The 22903-nt window shown below is 48.5% G+C and overlaps 1 protein-coding gene across 1 annotated transcript in view; it reads left to right on the forward strand.

Annotated features, from left to right (window-relative positions):
- LOC118369972 (ras-associated and pleckstrin homology domains-containing protein 1-like) overlaps positions 1-22903 on the forward strand; it is a 77046-nt gene that overhangs the window by 26256 nt on the left and 27887 nt on the right. The window contains 6 exon segments of the mRNA XM_052499058.1: positions 12724-12846; positions 13579-13684; positions 13891-14513; positions 15474-15563; positions 15876-15950; positions 20669-20746. Coding sequence (XP_052355018.1) covers positions 12724-12846; positions 13579-13684; positions 13891-14513; positions 15474-15563; positions 15876-15950; positions 20669-20746 — 1095 coding nt within the window.

Raw genomic sequence — 22903 nt, forward strand, 5'->3', positions numbered from 1 at the left:
GTGGGGGGGTATTGTGACGGGGGGGGTCGATAGCTGTTGAAGCAGACTTTCTAAATTTAGTCCGTGTTAAATGTTATAGACTAGATTCATGTATTCATGGTAAGGAAAAACAAACAACTGTCATCTATAGCAGCCTTTAGTTTGAGACGCACACTTCCCAGGGGACAATGTAGAGGTGCTGGGAATATGGGACCCACTCTGTAATGTGCCATTACCACACACACACACACAGACACACTGGAGTGCTATTCTTAACCCAGCAGGCCTCCCTAAATGTTTTATTTGTTCTTTGTGTTCATTTTTGGTCCACCCCCCCCGAGAGGCTACAGTTGAGCCCTACCAAACGCACAGGAACGCCCCTCTCCTTTCCACCTACCTCTACAGTATGGCATAGTGGGGTTAAAGGTGAAAATGCAGCATTTGACCTCTTAATGTAAGACGACTTAATTCTAGACGGTTACTCCTCCTGTATGGCTTCGTTGGCGGAGCACGGCACTTTCAACGCCAGGATTGTGGGTTCGATTCCGGGGGAATGTTTACACGCATGACTAAGTCTTTTTGGATAAAAGCGTCTTCGAATTGGCATTTATTGTTATTAACTTCCCCTCTTGCTGATTTTCATGAAATGTTACCATTGTAATAAGAGTAGTTTTCTCCTTCTTGAGAATTCATCGTGATACGATGTGATGTTGATGTGTTTTTGGACTTGAAAAGGGCTCTCGTCGCCATTTGGGGTGCGGGTGGAGTGTTAAGTTTGAGAGACTGGGGAAATGAGTTGCGGAGTGAGACACAGTATTATTATTATTATGGGTTGGTGTGTGTCTGGCTGGCTGTCATGTTTTTCTACAGAGGAATCCGTTGAGACGACGTGTCATTGCTGCCTCTGTTTTATTAGCCCCTCAGTCCTCCTCACACGCACGCACACGCACGGGAGTTGGTGGTGTGTGTGAGAGCATTGTGTTGGTGGGTGGGGTACGACGCCAAAATTAGACTGCACACCCACACCCATTTTTAGAAGTTTGGTTTATGGAAACATCTATTCAGCCATTACTCATGATGGCACAGTGGTGTTTTCATACAGCCTACGTCATAGTCGCCGACTCTACTGCTTCCTCTTTTTGAACCACAAAAGGGTTATCAATTCTCTGTGTTGGAGAGGGTGAAGCTAGTACAGAAAGGTGTGTGTGTGTGTGTGTGTGTGTGTGTGTGTGTGTGTGTGTGTGTGCTTACCATGGTCTTGTCCAGTGGGCACGAAACGTCCGAGAACGTTCCAAAACCAAGCGATGCAGTATCTGAACTTGTTCAGTAAGAAACGAGCGCTCCTTTTCCGTTTGCTAAACGTTCTGCTCCGGTAAGCTCTAATGAACAGGACCCAGGGCAAACCAAATAAACAACGTTCTGGTTCCCTACTCGTACGCAAAGTGAGTTCACGAGGAGACTGCAGAGTACCGCCTAGTCTCCTCTATGATGTAATGGGCCATTCCACAGTAACAACATGATGATGCAAACGGCACAAAGTGTCATTCTGTTACCAGACTTTGCGTCTGTTCTGTTCTTCAAGTAAATGTGTTTTTTTGTGATGTTCTCTGTGGAAATTGGAACTCTGGCATCTCTCCACTTTAATTCACGTTCAGTGCATACATTTTTAAAGTGGAAAAATCTGAGTTTCATTATCGTTCTGTTAAGCATGGAATTGTCCTAATGCCTTCTCCCCCTCTCTCGTTCCCTCCCTCCCAGTCTCTTCCTAATTTTCTCTCTCGTTCCCTCCCTATTTATCTCTCCCTCATGTTCACTCCTTCCCTCCTCTCTCTGCCGAACTCTCCTTCCATTCTTTCGCCCTCCCTACGTTCTGCTCTATCAATCCTCACCTCTCCTTGTACCCGGTCTCTCGCCATTCATTTGGGAAGGAGGATAACTAGTCAGTTGCACAACTGAACGCATTCAACCGAAATGTCTTCTGCATTGAATGAACCCTCTGAATCAGATTGTTGCGGGGAGGGCTGCCTTAATCAACGTCCACGGCACCCGGGGGAGCTGTTGTTGTTGGGGGTTAACTGCCTTGCTCAAGGGCAGAACGACAGATTTGAACCACCAGACATTCAAACCAGCGACTTTTGGGTTACTGGCCCCAGCGCTCTTAAGCGCTTGGCTACCTGCCACTTATCTCTCTCTGTGCCTCCCCCTTTCAAGTATACTTATATAGGGGTCAACTGGTTTGCATGGGAAGCGTGAGTGGCAAGCTGATTTTCTATTCAGATTTACACGGAAGTCAACCAAACAGCCTGGTTAAACACTGTTCAACTTGTTCTACTAGGCTACGTAACTTTGGCCTGCATTTATCTCTGTCATTACGAAATATGTAGTTTTTCTAATTCACATTTTATACGGCTTGTGGGGGGGTGTGTGGTTCTATACAGATGCATTGGCTACAGGTTAGGGTTCTACACCTCCTGACTTGACTGTCAGTGAGCATCCCGTGTATGACCTTTGACGCTGACTCTTGACCCCCCCCCCCGTAGGCCAACATCACATCCCGTTCCCTTCTCTATATGAAACGCTCTTCGCCTTTGCCCAGCTTGAGCACTCGAGAGTACATTGACAGTTTGTTCTGTTCTCTATTCCCAGTCTCATGGTTAAGCATTGGGAGTCAGCCATTGCCTTTAGTTTAGAGTGCTTTTCCAGAACAGTCCCCCTTTCTTTTTCCTCTCTCTGCCCCCCTTTATCTTTTCTCTCTCTGCCCCCCTTTCTCTCTTCTCTCACTCCTCGGAGGCACAGGCCGACCCAAACTGGTGGCCTAGTGTGGGGCAGACGTACGTGTGTGTTTCCTGTGTACCCCTCCCACTGTGGCAGAGGCTTAACACCACAACAGCCCCAGTGGGGTGACCTCTGAACCCTGAGGTGGCCCCAGTTCTGACCCCGGTGGTGATGGGAGACAGATGAGGAACTGTCATGCCCAGGCACTGGCCTGGAGAGAGAGGGAGAAGGAGACTGGGGGAGAGATGGGAGGGGGGAGAGATGGGAGGAGGGGGGGAGGGAGGAGGGGAGGGGGAGGAGGAGGAGAAGGAGGGGAAGGAGAGGAGGGAGAGGGAGGGAGGAGAGGGGGAGAGGAGAGGAGAGGGGGAGAAGGGAGAGGAGGGAGAAGGAGAGGAGGAGGGGAGGAGGAGGAGGAGGAGGGGGAGGAGGAGAGGAGGAGGAGGGAGGAGGAGGAAGGGGAGAGGAGGAGGAGGGAGAAGGGGGAGAGGAGAGGGAGAGGAGGAGGAGAGAGGGAGAGGAGGAGGGAGGGGAGGAGGAGGGGGAGGAGGGAGAGGAGAAGGAGAGGAGGAGGGGAGAGGAGGAGGGGAGAGGAGGAGGAGAGGAAAGAGAGGAGAGGAAAGAGGAGAGAGGGAAGAGGAGAGAGGGAAGAGGAGAGAGGGAGGAGGAGAGAGGGAGAGGGGGACAGAGAGAGGGAGAGAGAGGGACACGGAGGGGGGGGGAGGGAGACTCAGGGAGAGAAAGAGGGAGACTCAGGGAGAGAAAGAGGGAGACTCAGGGAGAGAAAGAGGGAGACTCAGGGAGAGAAAGAGGGAGACTCAGGGAGAGAAGGAGGGAGAAAGGGAGACGGGGGGAGAAAAAGAGGGGAAAAGGGAGACGCGGGGGAGAAAAGAGGGGAAAAGGGAGACGGGGGGAGAAAAAGAGGGGAAAAGGGAGACGCGGGGGGAGAAAAAGAGGGGAAAAGGGAGACGCGGGGGAGAAAAAGAGGGGAAAAGGGAGACGGGGGAGAAAAAGAGGGGAAAAGGGAGACGGGGGAGAAAAAGAGGGGAAAAGGGAGACGCGGGGGGGAGAAAAAGAGGGGGAAAGGGAGACGCGGGGGAGAAAAAGAGGGGAAAAGGGAGACGCGGGGGGAGAAAAAGAGGGGAAAAGGGAGACGCGGGGGGAGAAAAAGAGGGGAAAAGGGAGACGCGGGGGAGAAAAAGAGGGGAAAAGGGAGACGCTGGGAGAAAAAAAGAGGGGAAAAGGGAGACGCGGGGAGAGAGAGAAAGGGAGACGCGGGGAGGGGAAAAAGTGTTGGAGATTGAGGGAAGGCAAGAGCGAGTGAGGGAAGGCAAGAGCGAGTGAGGGAGGGAAGGCAAGAGCGAGTGAGGGAGGGAAGGCAAGAGCGAGGAAGGGAAGGAAGGAAAGGGGATGAGGGAGGGAGGGAAGGAAAGGGGGAGAGGGAGGGAAGGAGAAAAGAGTCCTCTGATACATTGAAAAGCAAAAGGCCATGGGAGATGGTTTTGTGATGACTCACATAGAACACTGTCTGTTTCAGGTAGTGGTGATGCCCCCGGTTGTAAATCAATCATGCCCTTAGTAACAGGTGTTCTAACAGCTTTAAGTGAATTGATTAGCACCTGGGACCCTGATTTAAAAGCGTAGGGCGTGAGACATGCATTTGACCATCTTCACACACCTCACCTTTTATTTCTCACTTATTGAAAAAAAGTACTGCTTTTATTTTCTAATTAATCCAATTCGGTGTGTTAACGAACTATCATGGTCCAAACTAGAGGTCGACCGATTATGATTTTTCAACGCCGATACCGATTAATCGGACGATTTTTATTTATTTATTTGTAATAATGACAATTACAACAATACTGAATGAACACTTATTATAACTATATATAAAATATCAATTAAATCAATTTAGCCTCAAGTAAATGAATTTGGTTTAAATAATGCAAATAATGTTGGAGAAGAAAGTAAAAGTGCAATATGTGCTATGTAAGAAAGCTAACGTTTAAGTTCCTTGCTCAGAACATGAGAACATATGAAAGCTGGTGGTTCCTTTTAACAGGAGTCTTCAATATTCCCAGGTAAGAAGTTTTAGGTTGTAGTTATAGGAATTATAGGACTATTTCCCTCTATACCATTTGTATTTCATTAACCTTTGACTATTGAATGTTCGTATAGGCATTTTAGTTTTGCCAGTGTGACAGTATAGCTTCCGTCCCTCAGTGCGCGCTAACTAGCTAGCCATTTCACTTCGGTTACACCAGCCTCATCTCGGGAGTTGATAGGTTTGAAGTCATAAACAGCGCAATGCTTGACGCACAACAAAGAGCTGCTGGCAAAACACATGAAAGTGCTGTTTGAATGAATGTTTACGCACCTGCTTCTGCCTACCACCGCTCAGTCAGATACTTAGATACTTGTATGCTCAGTCAGATTATATGCAACGCAGGACACGCTAGATAATATCTAGTAATATCATCAGCCATTTGTAGTTAACTAGTGATTGTGATTGATTTGTTTTTTATAAGATAAGTTTAATGCTAGCTAGCAACTTACCTTGGCTTACTGCATTAGCGTAACAGGCAGTCTCCTTGTGGAGTGCAACGAGAGAGAGGCAGGTCGTTATTGCGTTGAAATAGTTAACTAAGGATCCCCCGAGCTGACAAGGTGAACATCTGTCGTTCTCCCCCTGAACAAGGCAGTTAACCCACCGTTCCTAGGCAGTCATTGAAAATAAGAATGTGTTCTTAACTGACTTGTCTAGTTAAATAAAGGTATAAAAAATATATCATAATAAAAAAAAAAATTTTAAATCGGCAAATCGGGCACCCAAAAATACAGATTTCCGATTGTTATGAAAACTTGAAATCGGCCCTTATTAATTGGCCATTCCGATTAATCGGTCGACCTCTAGTCCAAACACACCAAGACGGTGGTGAAGAGGGCACAACAACACCTTTTCCCCCTCAGGAGACTTGAGATTTGGCATGGGTCCCCAGATCCTCAAAAAGTTCTACAGCTGCACCATCGAGAGCATCTGGTTGCATCACCCCCTGGTATGGCAACTGCTCGGCATCTGACTGTAAGGCGCTACAAAGGGTAGTGGGTACGGCCCAGTACATCACTGGGGCCAAGCTTCCTGACATCCAAGGAAGTGTCAGAGGAAAGGTAAAAAAAAAAGTGTCAGACTCCAGTCTCCCAAGCCATAGACTGTTTTCTCTGCCAGCGCACGGCTAGTGGTGCCCGGAGCACCAAGTCTAGGACCAAAAGGCTCCTTGACAGCTTCTACCCCCAAGTCATAAGACTGCTGAACAATTAATCAAATGGCCACCGGACTTTTTACAAGTTTGATTTGTAACCGTGGCAGCTTCACCTGGGAGATCCATCATTTTCCTGCCACCGCGACAGATTGAAGCTTGTAATTGGTTTAGTTAGGGTCTGGGGCCAAGGCGATTGGATGTGCGTTTTATAAAGAAACGCCCCTCGACGCTGTGGCTGGAATGCAGACGATACAGGCAGTTTAATGAACTCAATTGCCAAAAGAGCAGCACAGTAACTTGTACCACTGTTTTGCACACCATTTTCAATGGTGTTATTTAATCCACCACTTGCGTTCACCACGGTTACGATGCTCGTGATGTCGAAAGGCAAACTCATATGATCTGATTTTTCAAAATGATTTTCAGGCACAGTTGATAAGATTTAGGTTACGTCTTTCAGGATATTTTTTATTACCCTGTTTAATATATTTAGTCTTTCCCAATAGTTGATGTTGTTACAACAATTCCCATCCCCTACAATGGGCTACGATAAAGACTAAATAGTGTGTTTATCCCAGCCGGAACACTACCGTTATTCCACATACTTTTTATTATTTTCACTAACCAATTCTGCTGGTGTAATTAGGCTATTTGAAATCGAATATGCCAGCTTGAGTCTTTTGCCCTCAGAACAGCCTCAATTCATCTGGGCATATGGACTCTACAAGGTGTGAAAAGCATTCCACAGGGATGCTGGCCCATGTTTACTCCAATGCTTCCCGCAGTTGTTAGGTTGGATGGATGTCCTTTGGGGGGTTGGACCATTCTTAAAACCCAGCAGCGTTGCAGTTCTTGACACACACCTCTCCTTCATCTACACTGATTTTGAAGTGGATCGTCAGTAAGGGATCATAGCGTTCACCTGGTCAGTCTGTCACGGAAAGAGGTGTTCATCATGTTTTTTTGTACACTCAGTACAAAACATAGCTTTAACCCGGATCATAATTTATTAGGTACACCCATCTAGTACCGGGCCGACCCCTTTTTGCCTCCTGAAACAGCCTGATTTCTTGCTGCAGATTGGACGGCGATACACCACCAGCCTGAACCGTTGACACCAGGAAGGACGGGTTCATGGACTCATACCGCTTACGCCAAATCCGGACTCTGCCATTAGCATGACACACCAGGAAGCGGGATTCGTCGAATCCCGGGTGATGTTTTCCCTCCGTCGTCCAGTGTTGGTGATCGTGCGCCCTACTGGAGCCGCTTCTTCTTGGTTTTTAAGCTTATAGCAGTGGGACTAGGCGCGGTCATCTGCTGCAATAGCCAATCCGTGACAAGGATCGAAGAGTTGTGATGCGTTCCGAGATGCCGCTGACTGGATGTTTTTTGTTTGTTTGTCGCACCATTCTCGTGAAACCCTAGACACTGTCATACACGGAAAAGGCCCAGGATGACGGCTGTTTCTGAGATTCTGGATCCGGCGCGCCTGGAACCGACGATCATACCATGCTCATTAGTCGCTTAGGTCACTCGTTTTGCTCATTCTGTTCATCCGAACAGTAACTGAATGCTTCGATGCCTGCTTTATGTAGCAAGCCACGGCCACGTGACTCGCTGCCTGTAGGAGCGATCCATTTTTGTGAACGGGGTGGTGTACCTAATAAACTGTCATGATAATGGGCCATATTGAAGTGCCCCTTGCCTCAAATATCCGCTAATGTAATTTTGGTATTGTGCACAAGCTCCTAGGCAGAAACTGTATGCATAAATGCACAAAAAAAAATATCTTGCCTATGTAGAGTAAAAATGGTGGCGAGGTTTTGCAAGTCATCATCAACCACCTGAAGATTGATATTACTTTGTTTTTTTCTTGAATGTGGGGTAATTTGTAGGAATCAAATGTCACATGAACATGTTCGAACCCCCCAAAGTCTTTGGGAAACGCAGATCAACCAGCCCTCTTGGAGAGCTGCCTCGAGCCAGTATTGATGGTCCCATTGCAAAGGGATCGTACGCCCAGTGTCTTACATATTGACAAGGAAAGACTGAAATCCATCCCATGGCTTGCATCCCAAATGGCACCCTATTCCCTATATAGTGTGCTACTTTTAACCAGGGCCATTTCGGACACTGTACCTCTATATGATGGCACCGTCCAGCGTGTTTACAAACAGAAAGGAGGCTTGTTTCATTCTGTCCTTTTCCTCTTCCTGCCCTCATCGGTTCGCCATGATGTCATGCTGTAAAGAAGCCCTGTCCCTGGCACTGTAACCATGGCGATGCTGGTTTTTGATTGACAGCCGGGCTTGGGCGTTGTTATGGAACAGCCCGTGGGGGAAAATTAGGCCATTTCCTGTTCTGACCGATCGTCCCCCCCACTCCGCACGCACAGCTGCTACATCCACACGCACGGGTGTGTGCCCTGTTCACTGTACATTGTGTATCACATAAATGGCGGCCATGCCAACTAAAGGGTTAACTGGGATTGCCAGGGGGTCTTAGGGGGGCGATGGTTGGGCAGCTGTAGAGACGGTGTCGAAAGACTGTGCGTGTAACTGTGCATGCCTGTAAATCTGCACAGTCACACACGCACAACAGTGGTTCTGTGTAAGCTAGCTGTCTTGAATGTGTCCGCCGCGCATGATACGAACCAGACTCCTTTCCAGATGGTGTGTGTGTGTGCATATTTTGCACGCATTAACTTTTGAGTGTTTATGGCCTGTGCCAGTGCCCACCAGGCACACACACACACACACACACACACACACACACACACACACACACACACACACACACACACACACACACACACACACACACACACACACACACACACACACTTAGCCAAACTAGGCCCAAGTCACAGGCTGGTTAACCACAAGATGCTAACTGCAACTCAGCCTTTTTTCTTTCTCCTTATACTTTTTCTCCCTCCCTGTTCTCTCTTCTTTCCCTCACTCTCCTCGCTCCCTATTTCCTTCCTCCCTGTTCTCTCTTCTTTCCCTCACTCTCTTCCCTCCCTGCTCGCTCCCTATTTCCTCCCTCCCTGTTCTCTCTTCTTTCCCTCACTCTCCTCCCTCCCTGCTCGCTCCCTATTTCCTCCCTCCCTGTTCTCTCTTCTTTCCCTCCTCTCCCCTCCCTCCCTGCTCGCTCCCTATTTCCTCCCTCCCTGCTCGCTCCCCATTTCCTTCCTCCCTGCTCGCTCCCCATTTCCTTCCTCCCTGTTCTCTCTTCTTTCCTTCACTCTCCTCCCTCCCTGCTCGCTCCCCATTTCCTTCCTCCCCATTCTCTCTTCTTTCCCTCACTCTCCTCTCTCCCTGCTCGCTCCCTATTTCCTTCCTCCCTGTTCTCTCTTCTTTCCCTCACTCTCATCCCTCCCTGCTCGCTCCCCATTTCCTTCCTCCCTGTTCTCTCTTCTTTCCCTCACTCTCATCCCTCCCTGCTCGCTCCCTATTTCCTTCCTCCCTGTTCTCTCTTCTTTCCCTCACTCTCATCCCTCCCTGCTCGCTCCCTATTTCCTTCCTCCCTGTTCTCTCTTCTTTCCCTCACTCTCATCCCTCCCTGCTCGCTCCCTATTTCCTTCCTCCCTGTTCTCTCTTCTTTCCCTCACTCTCATCCCTCCCTGCTCGCTCCCTATTTCCTTCCTCCCTGTTCTCTCTTCTTTCCCTCACTCTCCTCCCTCCCTGCTCGCTCCCCATTTCCTTCCTCCCCGTTCTCTCTTCTTTCCCTCACTCTCCTCCCTCCCTGCTCGCTCCCCATTTCCTTCCTCCCCGTTCTCTCTTCTTTCCCTCACTCTCCTCCCTCCCTGCTCGCTCCCCATTTCCTTCCTCCCTGTTCTCTCTTCTTTCCCTCACTCTCCTCCCTCCCTGCTCGCTCCCCATTTCCTTCCTCCCCTTTCTCTCTTCTTTCCCTCACTCTCCTCCCTCCCTGCTCGCTCCCCATTTCCTTCCTCCCCTTTCTCTCTTCTTTCCCTCACTCTCCTCCCTCCCTGCTCGCTCCCCATTTCGTTCCTCCCTGTTCTCTCTTCTTTCCCTCCCTCCCTGCTCGCTCCCCATTTCCTTCCTCCCTGTTCTCTCTTCTTTCCCTCCCTCCCTGCTCGCTCCCTATTTCCTTCCTCCCTGCTCCCTCTGCCCTTTTTCTCTCTCTTCTGCTTCTTCCTATCACTTTTTCTTTGAGCTGTTAACACTGAAGAAAATAACTATTTGGAGGTAGAGATGCAGGGAAGCATGTCATCTCTTTTCTCTCTCTTTCTCTCTGGGGAATAAGAGAGTGGATTTTCAAAGCAAGCCCTTCCTCTCCACACTTAAACACAGTGCTCCTCTCTTTCAGACATATTACACTACCACACACACACACACACTCTCTCCAACATGAGGCTATAGATAACGATGCTGTACAGATCCAATCTCAATTGAGCTCGAAATGCTGATTATTGGATCAGTTTGCGGGTCACACACACACACACACACACACACACACACACACACACACACACACACAGCTTTATTTTCGTGACATGTCAGGAATTTTTGGTGACAAAAAATGTTTGACTATTAAAAATCATATTTTCTTCAACACTAACCCCAAAACCATAAACCTAACCCTTAAGCTTAAAATAGCATTTGAACAAAATTCAGGACATGAAAAAAGTCAAGCGTTTTAAAATAAATAATGTTTTCCTACCCTGTCAAGACATTTGGGTGAATTGTTGTAACATTGGGGTCCTGATAAGGCAGGAAAACAAGTATGCACTCCGTATCAAAAGCAGGGGTCAACTATGTACCCATGGAGGGTCCTGCTCTCTAGTACAGTCCCCCATCAATGGGCTCACAGCACGTTTAGGGGGAAACACTATACCCCCTGGAACACCAATGAGATGACGTTAGGCCTGAGCTTCTAACTCTTCCATCTGACTGGGCTGCTATCAGACCTGGCTTCAAATACTATTTGAAAATAATTTCAAATACTTCATCTGTGCTTGATTGAGCTCTTCTGGTGCAATGGAACCCATAGAATAGGCCCCAGACTGCCAACCCTGCCTACCTGGCACTCCAGGCAGGCTAGAGCAAACGCTCAAAGTATTTGAAAGATTTCAAATATTATTTGAACCCATGTCTGGCTGTTGTAGGGGTTAATGTACTGTAGGAACACAGGGTAATATTGTGGGTGTAAGACTGGGCCTTTTTGTGTCTTTAGGTGACTTTGTCACACACTGTTGCCATGCCACTGAGCCTGGGATCCTGTGTCGCCGTGTGTGCTTGTTTCTGTCTCACCCCTCACTAGAGAATTGTGTGTGCGCGTGCAGAAAGACGACGGCGGGGGGTGTGGACATTGAAATATATAGTTACGGTTTAATGGTGGAGGGTGTGCGTCCGTGCTCGTGGATGTGACCATGTGTGAGGGAGTGTTTCCTTGTGTCCCATTGTGCGCGGCCCTGCCTTTCCATGTCCTCGTGTAGCCTTTCATTCTTAATACCCCCCCCACTAAACTGTCTCCCTATCCAACCAGGAAGTGATGCAATAGGAACAGGATGTGAAGGGGTCACTGGTCATATTTTTAATGGTATCAGAAGAGGATGTGAAGGGGTCAGCTGTTAGTCAAATATGCTTCTGTCTGTCTGAGGTTGAAGTGGATCAGAAAGGAGTGGGGTTCGAGATTGGTTTAGCCACAGATTGCGGTTGGTGGTTAGGGAAGGGGCTTCAAGTGTGGGCTTCTGTGACGCACACGGGACTTCACATGCTCACCCCTAGGGGCTTTAAAGGCTTGTAGTGTCACTGGCTCAAGTTCTACCGGTGTGGCTTTGAGTCACGACCCTGCACATGATTTAAACACTTGAGTCATTATCCCAGCAGGGGAAAAGGTGGGAAATCTCTATACAAACATCACCTATTTTCTGATCTGTCCACAAGAGGGCGCTCTGTCATTATCATTAGATGGCACGATGAGGCTCTGTGATACAGAATACCATGGCTACGTCCCACGTGGCACACCATTCCCTTCATAGTGCATTACTTTTGACCAAAGCCCAAGTACACTATAAAGGGAATAGGGCGTGATTTGGGACGGAGTTCATGACTGGCTGTGGCTGACAGTCGACTTCGACTCTTATCACCAATGTCTGACCATAATAATAATAATAATAATATATGCCATTTAGCAGACGCTTTTATCCAAAGCGACTTACAGTCATGTGTGCATACATTCTACGTATAGGTATGATGGGTTTATTGAAGCCATAATGTTCTTTTATGAACTGATGTGGCGCATATGTGGAATGTGCCATGCAGTCATTTCAGTGCTCATTACCGTACAAAACAGCCAAAGCAGTGTAGGCAGCCACTCGTGGGGAATAGGCCTCAGCTCAACTCAGTAGGCCTTCCAACGGCATCCAGCATGTGGAATACTGTACCTCTGGCAGACACCGCTGCGCACTGCCGCTGCACAGCCGTATCCCTCCACGTTATAGAGCTCTTTTGGCGGTTGCCACGGTAACACATTTTAGAAGGTTGCTGTGGTAAAGGGTGTGGCTTCATCGCTGCCACTGTGCGATTTTAGAATTCTCTCTCAGTAAATGTGTGCACGTATGCATGCGTGCTCGTGAATTGAAATATTTAATTGGGTTTGATTGTAGTGTGATTTTTCTATAGTCAAATGAAGTAGTGTGTGTGTGTGTGTGTGTGTGTGTGTGTGTGTCTGTCTCCAGATGGCAGATATGTCTGACGACGAGCTGGACCACGGGGGAGTGGAGGAAGACAGTGATAAGGAAGACCAGGACCTGGACAAAATGTTTGGAGCCTGGTTGGGAGAGCTGGACAAACTCACACAGGTATTGCAGTAGGGGAGGATGGGCGTATCCTGGCAACCATATCCTGGCAGCCATGTCATGGATACCATATCTTGGCAACGGTGTCCTAGCAAACCATATCCAAGTAATCATATTCTAGCAACAATATCATAGTAACAGTACCCATGCAACCATGTCCTAGTAACTGTAACCTAGTAACCGTACCCTGGTAACCGTATCCCGGCATCCATATGATCCTAGTCACCACCCCTCCCAACCTTTCGCTAAGTCATGTTAGCTTTCTTCCACTTACTTCAAGCCTGTTAAAGTCTGGTTTTGTATTGTTATGGATTAAAGACAATGCACTGGTACTCTGGCAACTCGTAAGCATTTTTTAAACCTCCTGCTTTGGGCTGGATTGTTTCATGTGTAGTTCATACATGCACAATCTATGAGCAGCCATTAAATCCTTAGTTTGAAAACGACTGTTTCCTGGAATCTGTGGTGCCATTTTCCCCTACATTTTCCCCCAGCAATTTGATTTTCAGCCAACGAGCTTCAGCCCCTCGCCATTTGAGTGACAGCTAGCAAGACACACAGACAGTAGAGCGAGAGGGCAATGATTTTGTGACGTAGCACGCAATTTCTTTTGGACCACTTTTGGCTAGTGTGCACTACATTCAGCACTAGTGGCCGGGAAAAAGTCTACAAAAGTATCAGAGAAATATCTTTTAAGATGGCGGTGATTTTGATAGCGTTATTTATCCTCCACAGAGCCTGGATGACGGGAAGCCACAGAAGCCAGTCCAGAAGGCTCCCCTCAGACAGGAAACCAACATGGCTAACTTTTCGTACCGCTTCTCCATGTACAACATCAATGGTAAGACGCACGCTCAGACCTATATGCCCTACCTACTTCCTGCAGAGCATGGTGTCTGTGACATGCCTGTGTGACCCACAACACCACTGCTTTACTGCTGTGCAAAAGTACCTTTTCAACAGTCACGCTTTCATGAAATCAATCTTTTTAGCGTGTGTATACAACAGAAGGTGGATTCACACTCCCCTTTTCCCCCCTCCTTACAGAGGCTCTGAACCAGACGACAGAGACCGTAGACCTGGATGCCCTGATGGCTGACCTGTGCTCCATCGAACAGGAGCTCAGCACCATCGGCAAGCCCAACACCGGCACCGCCCGCCAGGCTAAATGTCAGCAGCGAGGCCTGGGGGGTCGCGGCGCCAGTGCCAAGCAGACTGCCAGCGATGGAGGGGGTAGCAGCGGGGGTAGCACCAGCAGTAGTACCCGGGCGTCACCGGCCTCCACCGTCCGAGGGGGCAGCTCCAACTCCCACGGGCGCCCGTCGGCGTCGAACTTCTCGCTGGACGACATCACGGCCCAGCTGGAGCAGGCGTCGCTCAGCATGGAAGAGGCGGCGCACCAGACTTCGTCCTCCTACTCCTCTGCCACCCTCCGGCGCCCCTCGGCGGGTTCCTCGCCCTCGCAGCACCGGAGGACGGGCTCGGTGGGCGCGGTCAGTGAACACGAGGCGGGGGGCCACTCCTCGAGGTCCAGCGTTAATTCTGCGTCCGCGTCCAGCATGGACTCTCTGGACATCGACAAGGTGCTGTCTCGGACAGCAGGAGGGGCCGAGCAGGACGGGGAGTCCCAAGGGAGTCCCCAGCCACCACAGGTCGTGGCCAGCACCGAGGTAAGTCACACTCACTCATACGGACACTCCAATCTAACTAAGATGTGCCATGAACAGAATGATTCCTTAGTGAAACATTACCGCTGACAGGGTTGTTCATTTCTATCCTCTCTGTCGTCGTCTGTATGAGAGTCAAGCCTGCAAACAAGGCCCAGTTATCTCAGCCTATCAGAGGCCCTTTTTCATGTACAGGCTTTTAGTTTGGGCAGGGTAATGATGGCTGTTTATGGGGCATTGTGGGACTTCCTTTATGCAGACTAAAAGGGTGGGTAGACTATTTGGGTTATGACCGTGAAAGGCTGTTTGGTTAGGGGGGGGAAGATACACTGCTGCAGTGGTTTGTTTGTTCGAATATGATGAATGGTATGATGATGTGTGTGTGTGTGTGTGTGTGCCCTCTGGAAACCACCCTCTCTCGTTCCCTGCATGGTGCACTTACACTGCATGCTGTTTTCAAGTCCTGCTGCATGCCAAATGTGCACCGTACAACTCCTTGTATTACATTAGTTTGCTATCCGCGTAACACACGTTGTTGTGCGCATGTGTGTGTGTATACACTACCCATTGGAGAGTGTGGTATTTCTAGTACAGTGAGGGAATGCATTGTAAATCCCTGAAGTCTGCATGTGTGATGTGGATTACAATGTATCTACTGAACCTGTCTGGCTGTCAACTCAACCTGCTTGACTTAGGTACGGGAACTTAGTTTAGGTTTACAAGATGGATAGGAGAAAAGATATCTATGCTTTTATCCAAAGTGACTAACCGTACAGTGCGTGCTTACATCCAGTATGGAGTACGTTGTCTGGCATTGCTAGTGCCACACATGACCACGTATAGACTCTGTATGCGATGGGGAGACTGAAGAAGTGGAAAGTAAAGCCCCCCCCGTCCCCATGCATGTTAACTGTGTGTGTTTGCATCCTCTCTGCACCCATAATGCACCTCCCCGTTTCCCAGCATGCCTCACTACTGCGACGGGCCAATGGTAAGCCGGCCAGACGGCAGCTTGACTTCACCTCACGGGAGGGTGAAGTGGATCTGGACACTGTAAGTGTGTGTGTGTGTGTGTGTGTGTGTGTGTGTGTGTGTGTGTGTGTACAGGTGAGTGTGAGCGAGCACCTTCAGTGATCACAGCAGTATCCTCTTTAGAAAGTGTGCTTTTGATAAATTCTCTCTCTTCCCCGTCCACAGCTATCTAGTATGACCACCACGATCAGTGCTCCAACTATTGGACCTCACCTGCTTCCACCCTTTAACCCCCCCCCACACCACCCTTCAAAAGCATTTTTTTAATGAGCCATTGAGAATCATTGCCCTGACTGTCTTACCTGTTTCTCTCCTCACCTCTGCGCCACCAAGCACTCCTATCTGGACAGAGAAACGTCCCTCATTCTGAAAAGCATTGCAGGAAAGCCTTCTCACCTGCTGACCAAGGTGACGCCTCATTCGCTTGCCTGTTGCTTGAACCACACCTCTTTTTACCATCTCCCTAAGCTCCTCCCACGGTGCCAACACCCACCCACAATGCTCGATTGACCTGATTTGGCTTGTTTCACTTGTATCTCATCCTCCCGGAGCTTTCTTCTCTCGCCTTTCTCCTGCATGCAGCCCCCCGTTTATATCTCTTCCGTTATCCATGTTTTTGTCTTGTTCCTCCCTGTGCTGATGTGTCCATTTGATTCCTTGCACTCCTTTTGTCTAGTGGGGGGATGCAGGGCAGGTAACTGGTACTGCGGCTCAGTACAGTTTTGCACTCTATCTAACTTCACTGTCATGACAATACTTTCAAATGTTCTTGACTTGATTTGCCTGGGACAGTAGTACCGGCATGATCCCGAAAGTGCTAAATCAAGCAGGGCTTTTCTTGAGTTAGAATGTGAATGTACTTGGCATGTGTTTGACCCGAATCTGGAGTGTTGGTTATAATAATCCCTTTACATCTGGGCTGCGTTCAGTTGCACTGGGTCTGGAGCATGACGCGGTGCGTCGACTCTGGTTGACATGTGCCCGAGCTTAGAGAAATGGAGCTGGATGTGTGTGTAACTCTGAACGCTCCCTTTTCTATTATGTCTTTGATGTGCGAGCCGCTAATAATGCTATGGTATATAAACCGGTGTTCCTCAACCTGCGGTCCACGGGCCGGGTCTGGTCCTTGGGTCCTAACCGCCGTCCCCCAGGCGGTTAGTTGTCTGACACTGATTCTGTCAACTTTCCAGTGCTCGTTTTAATGGAAGTGGTCAACCAGGGAAGAATGGTCGTTTTCCGTATTAAAGTAGCTTGCTGCCGCCCGGTCCAAAAAAAGGTTGAGAAACACTGGTGTCAAGGTTGGTGTCGATTCCACTTCAATTAGATCATAACAGGAAGTTAACAGAGATTCCGATGTTCTTCATTGTTTCTTACAGAATTGCAATAATGTTAGTGGAATTGACCCCAACCCTGTCTGGTATGGTAAGCATTGTTCTGAAACTAACAGGAGCCAAGGCGTATACATGTTTTCCTCCTCATGGTTGACAAAAGGCTACTAAGCTGAAAACGTCAATGATTTTGACCTGACCCTCCTCTCCAAAACTAAAGAGAAATAACAAGCCGAGTCATTTATAGGTTTACTGACTGGTCTGGTGCAGTGAAGTGACACTGAGGGAGATTTCCATGAAGAAAATAAAGAGCAGTGTAGAGTATGTTGTTGATATTTGTCAAAAACAATTTGCCTAATCCTCTTTTAGGGTTGGAAAAGGTCGCTCTCTCCCCCTCTCTGTGCTCCACGATTCTTTCGCTCTCTCTCTCTCTCTCTCTCTCGTGTGTTTTATTTATCTGTCATCTTTAGTCTAGAACCCATTCTCCCCTCCCTCCCACAGCTTTTCACAGTAAAGTACATTCTTGGCATTTGTTTGATGGTTGTGTGTCAGATGTCGACTTTGGTGGATTGTAAAAGTTGGCCACTTTCTATTGTGATTTAGATTTTTTGCCTTCAAAACTAAAGCAGCTGAGCCAAGTGCTCGTCCTGGGATACACGGAGAGCAGTTGGCGATTAGATACTGTCTTCGAGGGTGAAGTATGGCGATGTACTGTATATCTGTCAATGCTGCAAATCACCACCGTTTTTGACCGAAATCTATCTCTGTTGTGATGCTTCGACGTTGTTTTAGATGCACAGACCCAGGAGCGTTTGTTTTCGGCGTTCCTTGATTTAGCGCGAACGCTAGCCAAGGCCATCCGATGTATGAATACATCTGTTAATCAACAATTGGCTCTATTCAAAAGAAGACCCAAAACAAATTCGTCAAGCACTTTTTAATTTATGCGGAAGGCCTAAATTATCCTAATGTGTATGGGAACGGAATTATGCAGTCATTCTCAGGGGGAGTTTCCTGTATCGCTGCTCATTTGAATATTATGGATGCCAACACTGGAGGATTGTGGGTAGGAGGCGGCGTGCACCTGTATGTCTTCTGACATAGTATCTCAAATTCTTAAACACGCATACAAACACAAAATTCGTCTGCCCCCGAATTTCATGGCCAGGACCTTGGGGCCGTATGATTTAATTGACTAATTACGAAGTTGTACTAGTCCAATGTAGCACACGGCTATTTGTTTATGAGCAAGTTTTTAAGCCAACCGTCTGTGTCTGTGTTCAGAATGCCATCCAAATGGGTTTAGAGGGAGAGCGAGAGAGTGCCTGAGGTGTTTGTGGCAATGGGAGGTTTTGTATGTCAGTGTTACACTGCTCTTTTACACACACACACACACACACACACACACACACACACACACACACACACACACACACACACACACACACACACACACACACACACACACACACACACACACACACACACACACACAGACAGATGTTTCACCACACTATCCCTTCTCCCCTGATTCATGAGCCAGAATAGAACTACCAAGAACAGAGAGCTGTAGATGGTGAGAGGGAGGGGAACAAGAGACAGGGAGAGGGAGGGGAACAAGAGACAGGGAGAGGGAGGGGAACAAGAGACAGGGAGAGGGAGGGGAACAAGAGACAGGGAGAGGGAGGGGAACAAGAGACAGGGAGAGGGAGGGGAACAAGAGACAGGGAGAGGGAGGGGAACAAGAGACAGGGAGAGGGAGGGGAACAAGAGACAGGGAGAGGGAGGGGAACAAGAGACAGGGAGAGGGAGGGGAACAAGAGACAGGGAGAGGGAGGGGAACAAGAGACATGGAGAGGGAGGGGAACAAGGGAGAGGGAGGGGAACAAGGGAGAGGGAGGGGAACAAGGGAGAGGGAGGGGAACAAGGGAGAGGGAGGGGAGGGGAACAAGGGAGAGGGAGAGAACAAGACCGACTTTTTATAGGCGCAGCAGAAATTCCTTTTTCAGCCTCCATGGAATCCTGTGAAAATGCAGTTGGAGAGATATCTATTTACTGAGGAGGATACAGGAGGCAAAGTGCTGTGGAGGAGGACACGGAGAAGGGGTTTCGCAGTCCAAAAGCTAAATTAAGCGTGACTGGGATTGACTCCATATTTTAATCCTCCATTGGTCCTTTGAACCCTTACACACACACACACACACACACAGATACACACACACACACACACACACACACACACACACACACACACACACACACACACACACACACACACACACACACACATACATACACACACACATACACAGACACACACAGATACACACACACACACACACACACACACAGATACATACACACACACACAGATACATACACTCCACACTGAAAGCCTGTCGCTGCGTGTTGCCTTTCTTGCATTACACCGCCACTCATGCAGAAAGGTAGTCTGGGTCATGGAGGGGGTGCCCAGATAAGAGGCTTGGATCTTAATACCGCAACCCCTCCTCCATGGAGGGGGGGCAAAGCAAAGCTGCTCACAGCTACCCCTGCACTGATTGGATAAGAGGGAAGAGGGTCTGGCGAACGGGTCCCCCTAGTTGGCGAGAGGAGAGCGGGTACACATTGTGATTGGGTGACGGGACAGAGGGGTCCTCTCTGTCGCCAGCCGGTGAAGGGGTTCTCCTGTTTGTGTGGGGATTATGGCTTCGGCGATTGGGCACGCTCCCAGGACTCCGCAGCTGTTCGCGAGAGCGAGGATGGAAGGGGGAGGGGCGTCTCGTCTCTGGGGGGTTAGTCGTGCTCATCTTGTGCGTGCATGCCGGTGTGTGCGTGTGTCAAGGAGCCTGTACTCTCTCACACACTCCACTCCGGTCTTGCTTTCCTGGCTGTAGCGTGTCAGAGGAGAAGTGAGTGGAAGCAGGTTGAAGTCTCTTTGCGTTGGTCTCATTCATTGGTCTCATGGTCCCATTCATCTGGACTCAATTAGGGTCTTGGAAGGAGAAGATCGGGATTTTTGGAATGGTGACGTTCCGACGTCGGGGAAAACTATATATATATTTTGTGTGGTATCTAGACTTTCTCTCTGTACTATGTTAAGCGTCTTTGTGTTTTGTTGTTTTGTAGCGGAGGGAACTGACACTTTTAGGACCGGCTTCATATCTTCCGCAGATTCTTGCCATTTGGGGGATCCTCCACTATTGTGTCCCATCCGCCGTGTAGCGAGACCAAGGGGATTTCCCGCATCTCGGCTTCTGCTCTAGTCGAGAGAAAAAGCGAGAGGGCGATTTAATGGGGAGAGAAGGATGAAAGAGCGGCCATCTTTGTGAGGTTTTTTCCCCCGTTTTTTTTTTAACCAATGGAGCATTGGAGCACTCGTGATTTAGGGCTATCTACTGTTGGGTTGGAGTCGGACGTGTTGGGCTGATCTGTGTGTGGGAGGACACGCGCGTTCTGTGTTGTGGTGGCTATACCAGAGATGGAGGTGATGTCGTCTTGCTGGAGGGGCCAGGTAAACGATTCCAGAGCCATTGATGGAATGCATATTATGTATACGCTTAAGCATCTTTGTCAATGACTGAGTGGTACTGACTGGTGAGGTGTGAGCGGTATTGGTCTCACTCTGGCAAAGGGAGTTCAGAGGGCATCAACTGTCTGCCCTGCGACGAGGAGAGCGGTATGGAAAGAGTAGGAGAAGGTGATAGAGGAGGAGGTTGGCTCAGTATTGAAGGCTCCTGTTGGTTTTTGTGCGCGTGCGTGTGTGTGTGTGTGTGTTAACTGTTGCTCTGTGTCCAGGAGGAGCAGGGGGCCAAAGTGAAGGCCGAGAAGATCCGAGTGGCCCTGGAGAAGATCAAGGAGGCTCAAGTCAAAAAGGTAAGGTTCTGACCTAAACCCACGTGCAACCGGATACCGTGTTGTTCTACAGTACGTCCTGTTCGTTCCCACTGTGATACATAGTTCCAGAAGATCCTCTCCATATCTGCTTCAGATTCACTGTGTGAACTAACTTCATTCAGAGAGATGCTAAGAAAAATAGGTCATTGCAGTGTCTGGGTGCCTGTTTGTTTGTGTGTGGTGTGCATTCATGCCCGTGTCTGAGAGTGAGAGCGAGAGACAATCAGACATTTTGCACTGGCATCTGTAAGACTCCTTGTCCTTTTGGGTTGATATAAACAAGTCTTGTTTTCGTGAACAACTGGAGTCCTTTTGCACTCTGTTCCAGTCAGTGAATTGGTTCTGTGAGCCACACCAGGCACCGGTTTCAGACCATCGGGCCATTTCACCAGTGTGGGTGAGCTTGAATGAAGTGCAACTGCTCTGAATGAAATGGCTCCATTGAACACAGTGATGTGCTCTTATTCTCCCAGTACATTATGGAGAGAGTAGACCCACCATTTCGGTCCACACTGACTGATGTAAGCCAGCTTCTAGATTAAATTGATCCATTTCAGGAGACAAATACACAAGATATTAGCATGCAAAGATTGTGCCCTCTTCAAATATGTTGGCGTGTGACGTCACTGTAGAAACACGCTGAATTGAAGATGGCCGCTCTTTCATCCTTTTCTCCCCTTTTATCGTCCTTTCGCTCACTGTATGTTAAATGTGTAGGACACAGAAAAATATGATATTTTGTGAATGTTGTTTTGGAACTGTGTGTGTTGTTGAATTTGCTCTTACCGTGTTGCAATATAAAATGCAGCAAAGATTGACCGTTGCATTGAAACCGATTCCACCTCCACTTTGCTAGAGGCTAGGATTGTTTTTAGGAGGGCAGGATTTGGACTCGTATGATTTTAGAATGGGAGGTTTTTTTTTGGGGGGGGTCTATTCAAGCGGCCCTAATCGAACCCTATTGACCATGTAGTGCACTGTGTTTGACCAAAAGTGGTACACAATGTATAGGGAATAGGGTGCCGTTTGGGACTAAACCCACGACTGTGGATGTAGATCAAACTCAATGGATGCCCATGTCTCGGACGCAGCCGCTTTCTGGCTACAGTTTGGTTTAGAGATCTATTTGATTGGCTCTGCTAACTTAGTGATTTGATGTTGCAGTCCCTGTGGGAGAGGATTACTGAGCACTCCCATGGGTGCTGGCTGTGTTTTTCTCCCTACCATGTCACACACGCTCACAAGCACGTACACGCACACAACAACAAATGTTTTATTGTCCCGTACACTGGATAGGGTGCAGCCAAATGTGTTGTTTTACAGCGTCAGCCATAGAATTACGGCGGCCCTGGAGCAAATTAGGATTAATTGCCTTGCTCAAAGGCACATTGTCGGCTCTGGTATTTGAACCAGCAACCTTTTGGTTACTGGCCCACCACTCCAACCGCCTACACTCACACTGCTGGGGCTAGGGGAGCCCGGTTGTGACACAAGGGGGATTTTGTCGCAGTGGTATTAAGTCTCTCTGTGGTGCATTCAAACCAGCGCTGGAGACCAGGACTGCAGCAGAACAAGGGCCTGAATTTGTTGAAAATTGTTAAACATTGTTGTATACGTTAGACATGTTTTCTAGATTGCAGCATGGAGACAGGACTAAGTTCAACTGAAGACCGTTTCAATCACATCCTCAATAGTTGTTCTTGGGCCACTGAAACATCCCTCTGAAATTGGTTTCATATCAACAATTATGTTATGAAGTAGCCTGGTCCCAGATCTGTTTATGCTCTTGCTAACCTCGTCCCCAGGCTCCAGTATCTGGTGCATAGAACCTGGTAACACTGTGCCACAAAGTGGGACTTGAAAGGGATGCGATTTAAAGTCGAGGCAGGAGAGTGAGCGAGCCTGTTACGGCTGTATTAGATGGGACTTGAAAGGGGTGTGATTTAACCTCTCTGCGCACCGAACCCGTTAGCGGGATTAAATTCGACAACATAAGGTGATCGCTACATAAATACTCATATTAAACATTCCTGAAAATACAAGTGTCTCACATGGGTTGAGAGCCTAGAATCTTGCTAATCCAACTGCGTTGTCAGATTTAAAAAAGGATTTACTGCGAAAGAATACGATGCGATT

The sequence above is a fragment of the Oncorhynchus keta genome, chromosome 37, assembly GCF_023373465.1.
Source record: "Oncorhynchus keta strain PuntledgeMale-10-30-2019 chromosome 37, Oket_V2, whole genome shotgun sequence".
NCBI lineage: Eukaryota > Metazoa > Chordata > Actinopteri > Salmoniformes > Salmonidae > Oncorhynchus > Oncorhynchus keta.